Below are 10,558 nucleotides of genomic sequence, written 5' to 3' on the forward strand. Positions count from 1 at the left end.
GGCTGTATCTTTTGGTTTTGGATTTAACCTTTGTCCACCTGCTTGCCTTCATTTTTGTTTTTTTGCTGGATTTCCATGGAGAGACCAGCCAGTCATTTTCAATATCCTCTCCACTCATCCCAGCCAATATCCGCTCTCTTCTCACACTTGTGTTCTCTCAGGACATGCCTCATTGACGACTCATTGCTGGAACGGCCCTTGGGGATCCGTTATTTTTCAATCAGCCAGCATCTGCTTTGCCTCGTTAGGAAAATGATGCCTGGGTAACAGTCTAATCCTCGCTTCTTACTCCATCGCCTCCTCCCCCTTCCTTGTTCAGATCCATCAGGTGACTGTCCTCTCTCTTGGATAGAAGGAGAAGAGGTCAAGTGACAAGAAATGTGCACTTTGTCAAAGAGATCAACTGTAACCATAAGTCAATACAAAATCAAAACTCACCTCATATACTTCGTTTTCCAGATTGTACAATATATCAGCACACATATATTCCAAAAAATGTGTTTGGAATCTTTGATCAAAATATAATAAGTTTCATTTGACATCACCCAAATCCTTTTAATTGTATGCCCCTCCTCTAACCATCTGTTATATGTATGCAATGCCAATGTGTTTTACCATCCAATCAATTTCATATGAACAAAATCCAAAAAGTCCCACGTTACATTTTTGTAATTTGAAAATTTTTCAGGCTTTGGAGATACGGTACGTGATTTACCCATCATAAACACAAAGTAGTGCAAAACTTTACTTTTAAAAGTTACATTGTTGCATTACTCCTAAAAAAGTAACTAATTACTGTAGATATATTCATTTGAGCAATCTAGTTTGTGCTTACTGCTCGATTGCAGTGTACAGACAGTGTGGGTGATGATTCTATTTGTTGATAAATAAGAAGAAAAGTTACACCTGTTATGCATTTGAAAACAGAACTTGGGCATTATGGTGAAGTTTTAATAAAGCATTACTTCAAAAAGGGGTTACATGTAAGGTATTACCACCAAAGTCTTTAGAAATCAGTGTTTAGTCATTTAAAGTAATAGCAACCTGTACAATAATTTTAGAATGAATGAAAACAGGACACTTTCATGGTTGCACAACAGCACAGTTGCATAAGATGCAACTGAAAGTTTTGTGAGAATTTTTATCAGAATGTAAAACAACGGAAACCTTTCTTAACTTTTGAGAACCGTAAAATGATATTTGGTGAATAAGGAAGTCTCCATTTTCTCTCAAAGTGTCTAAAAGTACCCTCTCAAAGTTTTATGCAGTGTGTGGCAGTTGGGTGATAGAGTGTAGGCTTTAAACAAGCAAACAGACGTGAGATATGTGCAGATCTCCGAGCGATTGAGTGTAATTAGTAAAGCACACACACGTTCGAAGGTTAGACAGCTGGCGGTTCTCTAGGGGCTTTGCACTGGCAGGTTTTTCCAAGAACTGCTCAATGATCAAAAGCCAAAGACCTGGAGGAATCCTCACAGAGGTCCAATTAAACACTGCCTGCAGCCTGATTGGACCCTGAGTGATGGAGCTCTCTCATGGATGAGACTTTCTTACAGGGAATTCTTCAGAGCCAGAAAGGCTCACCTCCATATATGTTCATATTTGAATTTCATATTCCTTTGACATTTCCTTTTGTTGACCAAACTCAGCAGTCTGTAGTATAAAATATGGTAATGAGGCTCAACCCCAACCCAAAACCATTTCCTGAGAACTCACCTGTCTGGAGTTCCCGGAGGGAAGAACCAAAGCATTGGGTCTGAAAGCTTTAATGAAAGGAACATAGAAAGATTACGTGCCCATAATGTGAAAGGTGGCTCAATGTGTGCATTGGACATATTTATCGATATTCATCATTGTCCAGGGCTTTATGCTCCATAACACACAATGCAGGACATCTGCATTTATTATTATGCATTACCGATTGGAGTAAATGCATTGCAAATACATGCCTAGTGCAGTATCATGAGTAGATTCTTTCTGCAGCAGGGGATTTAGAACAAATCTTCTTTCGTTAGATAAGAAGCGGTCCTAATTTGTACTGGCATTATGTTTTGCTGTCATAACTACAGCATTGCATTCGTACAAAGCCACTTTCTGGGCTTGCTTCGTGTGATTTAATTAAAAAGAGACGTGACACTCCTACTATTGTTGTTTTGTTTTTTGTTTTGTTTTTAATATCCATTCATACAAACAATGATTTGAATACACAACCTTTTCAATTTTTTGTTATAAAATATTATATATTGTTATAAAATATATCTGAATAACTGAATTTCTTGAAAAATACTTGATTAGGTATTAAAGGGATAGTTTACGCAAAAATGACAATTCTGTCATCATTTACTCACCCTCAAGTTGTTCCAAACCTGTATGAGTTGCTTTCTTCTGCTGAACATAAAAGATATTCTGAAGAAAGTGAATAACCAAACCATTGATTTACATTGTATGTGGGGAAAAAAATGGTATTGAAGTCAATGGGGACAAGCAATTGTTTGGTTAGCAACATTCTTCAAAATATCTTCTATTGTGTTCTGCAGAAGAAAGAAATTCATTAAAAAAAATGTTTTATTCATATTTACATTTTATCATTTATGATTGGTTACAACTGTCTTTTACATACATAAATCTAAACCTAAATCTTTAACTTTTGCAAAAACATATGAAACAGAACATATGAAAAGAACTTGAGTTCATTACTAACTATTAGAAATGTATGAACTATATAGACATCCATATTTGTCATTCCCCCAAAAAACTTATTTAACACTACTAAAAGAAAAAAAAAAGCAGCTAGCTGTTTATTTAAACGATTTTGTGTATTCAGCGTATTGAGCACAACTTGTGTTTTATTGTCACTGTTATTGAATTAATTAACAGTGTAAATTGCCTTGCTTCGAGTGGAATTATAAATAAGCTGCTCTGCAATTAGATAGTGTGGGTCGTCAGCTGTCCAGGCTGGTTACCCTCCTTGTCTCTGTGTAGGCCATAATTATCTAACCTGTTATCTTCTCTCAGAACATCCTGTGCATTAAACAAGTTCTCATCTGTTAAAACAAGTCACGTTCAGCCACTCGTGTCACTCATTGTTAAAAACGGCACAGTGTAAACGTGAGGGTCAGCGGAGGGGACCGGAATCTAAAGCATCAGCTGGAGGAGGATTGGAAGCGGAGAGGGAGGAAAAGTGCCTGATCTTTTTAGCTGACCTTTGTGTGTCTAATCCTGTTTTTGAGTCTGGCCAACCCCCATGTCTGATTCCTCTCTCCGTCTGTGTAGGTATCTGCTGCCAGTCACCTCCCAGTTCATCATCAAGTGGCCGTCATCTAGCTTCGGCCGCTCGACATCCTCCACTCGCCCCCGAAGCATCTTTACCGCACGGATGGGTCACTTCTGATGGCCACTGGACTCCGACACCTGCTGGGGGAGACCATATCCAGACTTTAGATATCCAGACCTGAGGGCATAACGTCTGAGACCTTCACAAACTCCAGCAGCATATTTAAGGGGATTTGCCCGTCTGCATTGTTAATGCATCAGATGCATATGATCGAGCAGTCCCTGCCTCCTGTTCGCTGTAAAATATCTGCTGCATTGCTATCTCCTTTAGAATGCTTGTAAAGATGAAGAACATGAATTTATTTTCAAGACTGTACATTTTATTCAATGGATTCCAGTGAATGTTTTAGTGTCATGGAAAAAGAAAAAGGTCATGTTCAAGTTCTTTTCTTTTTAACCATGGTGTAATTTCCTTTTCACAGTTTTTCCCTAAATCATTTTATCGATTAATATACGTGATGTCACTTTCTTAATAGTAACTTTATATTTTAGCTCATTTAGTCTATTTTAAATTCTTCTCAGAATTAAAATTGTAACAATATGGGGTCGTTCACACAGGATCTCGACAGATTGAACAGCTTTTAACTTTTCAAGGCACCTGAAAACATTCATATCGTGAGGGGGAAAAAAAGTGTGGCAACAACCAGAGATTTGTATTCCAGTGTGGGTGACCTTGTGTATGTTTCATTTGATTGACAAATCAGTTTGAATTATTCATAAAAAAAAGGAATTATAATAATAATAAAAAACAAACAAACAGGTAACACTTTACTTAAAGCCTTTATGTATAACGCATTGTAAAGTTATTCATTATGTGTTCTCTATTGCATTATATCTTTTCATAAATAATTATAACCAAAGTTAAAATGCATTATATTATTTGAAGGTTTGTATGTCATGTGTTTTAATGCATTTATATGTTCTAAACGTGTAACAATGAATTGATAAGCATTATAATGTATTAGAACTATGGTTACAATTATTCATGAGATCATACAATGCATTATAAGGTATATTATAAGGGATAATTAATACATTAAAACTACTTTTATAATTCATTATAAATATAGGCTTTAAGTAACGTGTTGCCGAACAAACAAAACATGCATGTGTGCATGCAGTCAGGAAGGACAACACAATATAAAGTTGAGTCACATGCAATTGACAAGCTCGCATCCTAATATTAAAAAATAAATGCATAAAAATTGTAGATGAAGTGCTTAAAAATCGTGCAAATGGAATGTGTCCTGTGTGAATGCCCCCCTAAGAATGATTTAGAAAGGGAAAGAGTTAGTATTAAGGGGTTAGGTGTTAAAATTGGAGTCAGGGTTAGGGTTAAAGGTTAGGTGTATGGTTTTATGAGTATTATAGAGAATTAGAAATGCTTACTGTTTGAGTAAATGCTTTGCATTATACTAGACTATAGTTGCCTGTTCTGAACTAAAAGCTGAGATCACCTATCAACTTAAGGGATGCAAGTCTCTTTTGCATAACTTTTATGAGCCATATTGTGTAGATGCAAATATGAACCTCAGCGTCTGAGCTGTCTGATGTGAAGTGCTGATGAAAGGGATTTTTAATATCGTTGCTGGTAGAGTATGTTTGGTAAATTCTCTATGAGCTCAATGTGCTAAAACTTGGATGGCTGCATCTTGAGGATACTTGAATTAATTTATGTTGTTTATTTTATTAAAAGGTCTGTGTTTACATCTAATTTCAAGTTTGTTTTAAACATGCTTGTTCATTTTAACCATGGCATTACCAATGTATCAGTGGCTTTATGAACGGAATAACCTTTTATGAAAGTACTGTAATAAGTGCTAATCGCAGAGCTTTGCTTTGGATCTAATTAGGATAAATGTTCATGTAGTGTTTTAGTAAAAGTGACCTGGATGTGCCAGCTCAAACCACGCTGTGCCAACACTACTCACAACCAGCAGTGTGTTATTGAGGAGCTGTAAGTGACTGTTGGCAATATTTATCATTCAATATCATTCATGGGATTTTCTGTTCAGAATGTGCTGCTTAAAAACCTCGGCTGCCGGGTTTTCTTGTTTTGGTAAGTAAGAGAAACTGTAATGACAGTGTTCTGACAGCCAACTATGTAATTTCCACTGAAAACAGCGATAACCCAGCATTTATTCATCAGACCATTTCAGGTCATTTTGCCCAATGTACCATCATGTCACAATGCCAAATATTATTTTTGCCTGGATTTTCATTCAGGAGAATGGTTTTTAATAGCAATAAAAGGCTTAAAACATCTAAACAGACTCTAGAATTCTATTTGAGAATCTCATTGAGCGGCATCTGACCTTTCTGACTTCTGCTTCTTTCTCCTGAGGGTTTCTTAACACAAGGTACCTTATATGCACCACACATACACTTCCACAGCATGCCACTTCATGTCATTCCACACAGTCTCGCGTGAGATTCCAGAGCATAACCTTGTCATGTTTTGATCTAACCTAAGGTCATTCTCGAAAACTAAAAACTACACCGTGAAACTCCTCGTTTCTTCCCTTGTCTCTTACAACAAAAGAAAGACCCGTGACTGAGTTACTTAGCAACTGCTGAGAGAACCATTGAGATTGAAACGTGTTAACACCTCTGTGTGATTCTTGAATCAAAGAAATTGTCAACAAAGTGTTAGCAGCTGACACTTGATGTGAGTTTTGATTAAAGTCAGTATATTCTGCTTACAGTATTTTTTGCAGTTTTGCTAGCGTCAATAGATTTGCTGTCCTTAGTTAACGTGCTTTTACACTGACAGCGATTTAACTTAAGTTGCTGCACTGTTGTTTGGTTGTAGTTATTACTACTTTACTGCAGTATTCAACTGTATCAAGGGAAAGATCACGTGAGCACCATTGTCTGCATTTCCTTTGGTGGTTACCACACTGCATTGCTGTTCAGTTAAACTTTGATTTGAACTTTGTGCATAATTGTGTGTAATGCACTGCTAGTAGCACCTAATGAAACTGCAAAAATAAAAAAAACAAGTTTCCAAATACACTTCCCAAACATTTCTACTGATCATTTGACCATGACCGCTGTCTGTTTTGATTGTTCCAAAAGGTAGTTCCACCTTCAACTCACACTATTGGTGCTACTAGCTATTTACTGTACCTGATAATAACACATCCGGTGTAATGTCACAAACATCTAGGTTCACACACTTTTTCACACACCAAAATCCGGAAGGTTAGGACGATTCCAAGGGCCCAAGATTTACGTGATTTTTACCCTCGTGCAAGTGGCCTCCGGTCCTTTTAGCAGCATAAGAAAATTAAAAACATATAAAAACATATAAAGCCTTTATATGCCCACATATAAAGGTCTCTGGGTGCCTATTTAACGGATCATAGCCATAGATGACTTCATGCGCTTTAAAGTGCAAGTTTAAAGCCTCAGATTACCTGTGAACGGCCAACAAGAATAGTATGATTCTGAATGCTGCCACTCTGGGATTTGAAAGTACTTATGGTGAAGTTTGCTTTTTTCCTGTCTTGATGCCACAAAACCGACTCCAACCACAGTGTGGGCATTTCCACTGCTCAGCTAAGTAAGTGTCAGAAGAAAAGCCCATCTGCCAACTGGGGGCTCGTCCGGGATCCTTCTTGTGATTATCGTTGCCTCCGCTCTAGCCAGTTTTGCAGACAGACCCCTATGCACTGATGTTCTGAGCTCAGCATAAGAAAAAAAAAACGAATGGATTACTAGGAATGCATGCAAGGAGCACATCTCTTATTAACATTGTGTCTACACTTTATTATAATGAGAGGATTCGTGAGCTCTCAGCAGTCAGCAGTGATCAAAACAGCGGCATTTTGAGTGGTGAGTGGATTCTGAATGAAAACACCTCTGCTTGGCCATTGCATTCAAGAAATTAGCAGATAGCCTACTGTATGTCTGTGATTGGATCAACGCTGCAAAAACACGTTGTAAATAGAAATATTTAAAGCTCTCCAGAGTGCAAACGCAAATACACACTGGAGTGTTTGCTAAATATGTTTCCCCATATTTTTACAGCTTCAATTGAGGGTGCCCTTGCTTTCGTTTGAGGGTGCTTAGCACCTCTAGCATCCCTGTAGACCGTACTTGGATACAAACAGCTGATTGTATGCAAATAATTAAATATGTAATGACTATATCATACATATTTTAGGCGTAAAAAAAACATCAAGATAATTTGAGAAACTAGCTATATGATCATAACAATTTTCATGCCTTTCAATACTAACGGTAGAGGTTTTTAAAAAAGCAATCGGTTACCGGTAGCCACGTCTGTATAGTGCTAGAGGGCACTTTTAGCATGTGTATAGAGACGCAAAAAAGCTAGAAATTAAATTGAGCATTTATATACATTAAAAAAAGCTGTTTATCATTTTTATGGTTTTTAATGAAATAATAATTTTGAATAATGAAAATTAGATTGTGCCTGCTTGTTCTATTAATTAGTGTCAGAACCATTAAAGAATAAAGATTTTCCATATTTCATTTCTAAGTGTTAAAAAAGGAAAAATTAATGGACGCAAAAGTACACAGACCAGCAGGCAGCCTGTTTGTGTTTATAATCATGCTATTGCAAACTAAACTTTATTTATTTTATTTAGTCTTTTATCAGAAAAATTAAACTAAAACTTTTATAGATTTTGTATATATTTTTTTGTATTTAGATACAGTTGTGCTGATTATCATGATGAACTGTAAGAATTGTAAACTATTGTTGTTCTGTTTTGTGCAATAATACAAAAGCCAATGGAAACATCCTATTTCTGTCAAAGGAGCTAGGGTGATGTAATCTTTTTGGTTGGCCTACAAAAATATGTCATCACTGCAGCACTGTAGTTGTCTAAAATGAACAGAACATGACTGGTGCTTGTCTGTCAACTGAAGGCATTTTCAGCACAAAAGAGCATATCAGACAATTACAGTTTAGACAGCTCCATTGATTATACTGTGAACAATCTAGTATTGTCATGTCGTGACAGTGTAGACTCCTCCAGTGTAGAAGTAACCACAAATCAGCTCTTTACAGGGTAGGAGATATTGAAGTCAGAAAATATTTTGATATTCTCTTCATACAGTAAAGGTCTACTCAAAGAGAGAGGATAAATTAAAAAAAAAAAAAAAAAACCCACAAACAACACAAAACAATTACAGAGATTGTGCAGCCCCATATACTCCATCTGTAATTCTTGTTCAATATTTTCTTCCTGTGTCAGTGGGGCTATATCCTCCTTTAAAATTTCTTGTTTACTGATCTTTAACTTATTTTAGGCCAGAAAGAGAAAATTATTTTTTTTGTAGACACCCTTCATTAAAATCTGTATTTTGTAAGGGTAGTAGGTTTGTGTAATGAAAGTACTCTATTGTACCACTTGAGTCACAACCAAACAGAGGCATGTTAGAATTGCTGTCTCTTGAGCCCTCTACTCTGCAGCCGTTCTGTTGCCCACATATAAAGGTCTCTGGGTGCCTATTTAACGGATCATAGCCATAGATGCCTTCATGCGCTGTAAAGTGCGAGTTTAAAGCCTCAGATTACCTGTGAACGGCCAACAAGAATAGTATGATTCTGAATGCTGCCACTCTGGGATTTGAAAGTACTTATGGTGAAGTTTGCTTTTTTCCTGTCTTGTTGCCACAAAACTGACTCCAACCACAGTGTGGGCATTTCCACTGCTCAGCTAGGTAAGTGTCAGAAGAAAAGCCCATCTGCCAACTGGGGGCTCGTCCGGGATCCTTCTGGAGATTATCTTTGCCTCCGCTCTAGCCAGTTTTGCAGACAGACCCCTATGCACTGATGTTCTGAGCTCAGGGACTCGACAGCTGTCTGGTGGTCGCAACTCCCTCTTTCATATCGAGTGCTGATGTATTCAACAGTCTCATTCAAAGCACTTGGTTAATTAGAACTCTGAAGTGTGGTGATTCATACCTTTACCTTTGCCCCCCTCAATCATTGTGAAGGACAGCTCACTAAATAAAAATGGATTCATTAACATCGATGAATTTATTCAGCTACATTTCTCCTTCAGTCTTCTGTAGGAATGCGAGAAAAGTCCATCTTGCCTCCTGTCCATCTTCTCTTGACCCAGTTGCAGTTATTGATTTAAGATTACAAACAGCCACAGTGATGGCTCAATTCTCACCGAGCAACTAACTTCTGCTACTGTGAGTTGTAGTGGTCAATTAATGAGGAGAATGTCAGCCTCACCGATGTTTTTGGGTCTTGTTGTCAACACAGCAAATGTTTTTTATTTGTAATCGAATACATTCCTCCTGTGACCTGGACTCATTATGCTTGCCTTTTCTTCTGAGGGTTCCAGGAACTGGAATGCCAAGACCTAAGCAATCCCCGGAATATTTATGAACCCCTGTGGTCCCAAATGAGACAAAACAGGCTTTGAACAATCGACTTTTTAACGTTTCATGATTTACTCTCCTCTTCTGAACATAATTAAGTGTGGCTTGACAGTAATGGTTTTAATTATAATAATTATAATTACAATAATGATTATACTTCTTAGAAGAGAGGCGAGTGGAACAAGAGCAGTTCTTTACAAAGTGGGAAAGCGATTAAAAAAATGGGCTTTTCTCAAACGTGTCTCTTTCTTTTCAAAATGACTGGTGTTTCTCTAAATATATTAATAATCCACTAACCATTCTTATCAAAAGCTTTACCCATGAGTGGTATTGACTACAAAAGCCTGAACCGACTGATTGCCTGGACAATAATGCTGTTATCTGCCTCTTATCCTGCTGTTTAGCGTCTTATGCAGCTCCAGTCTTATCAGGTTCACACAGTGAGGGGAGATGCTTGTAATGTGGTGTTCTTGTGGATATCCATATGTGCTCTCCAAACTTTGTACTGCAGAATATTTAATGTCTGACAGTTATAATATGCTCAGATTCACCACAATCTTCAATCATATTATCAAAATGGCAACCATAGGTTCTGCATTTTGGAACAGTTTAATCCTACTTTTTTTTTCTTTTATTTTTTTGTACATTGGACATCCATTATATGATTCTAAATGGCAACTTTGCAGTTTATATGCCAGTGCCAGTTTACTGTATATAGTATAATACAATTTGATGAGGGCAAATAAATGTATACACTATTTTTATGCAATATTTACTTAAAATGTTTGCAATATTTAAAAGGCAAAATTGCACATAAACCTGGCTATTGATGGCTACATGAGGAATTGACAAATTA

The 10,558-nt window shown here is 37.0% G+C and overlaps 1 protein-coding gene across 1 annotated transcript in view; it reads left to right on the forward strand.

The window, feature by feature from the left end:
- ttll7 (tubulin tyrosine ligase-like family, member 7) overlaps positions 1-4,179 on the forward strand; it is a 105,893-nt gene extending 101,714 nt beyond the window's left edge. Inside the window, exon 20 of the mRNA XM_016282099.1 lies at positions 3,274-4,179. Coding sequence (XP_016137585.1) covers positions 3,274-3,391 — 118 coding nt within the window. The 3' untranslated portion in view covers positions 3,392-4,179. The remainder of the gene's footprint in view (positions 1-3,273) is intronic.
- Positions 4,180-10,558: the final 6,379 nt, after the last annotated feature.

The sequence above is a fragment of the Sinocyclocheilus grahami genome, unplaced genomic scaffold (assembly GCF_001515645.1).
Source record: "Sinocyclocheilus grahami isolate Dianchi unplaced genomic scaffold, SAMN03320097.WGS_v1.1 scaffold154.1, whole genome shotgun sequence".
Taxonomy (NCBI): domain Eukaryota; kingdom Metazoa; phylum Chordata; class Actinopteri; order Cypriniformes; family Cyprinidae; genus Sinocyclocheilus; species Sinocyclocheilus grahami.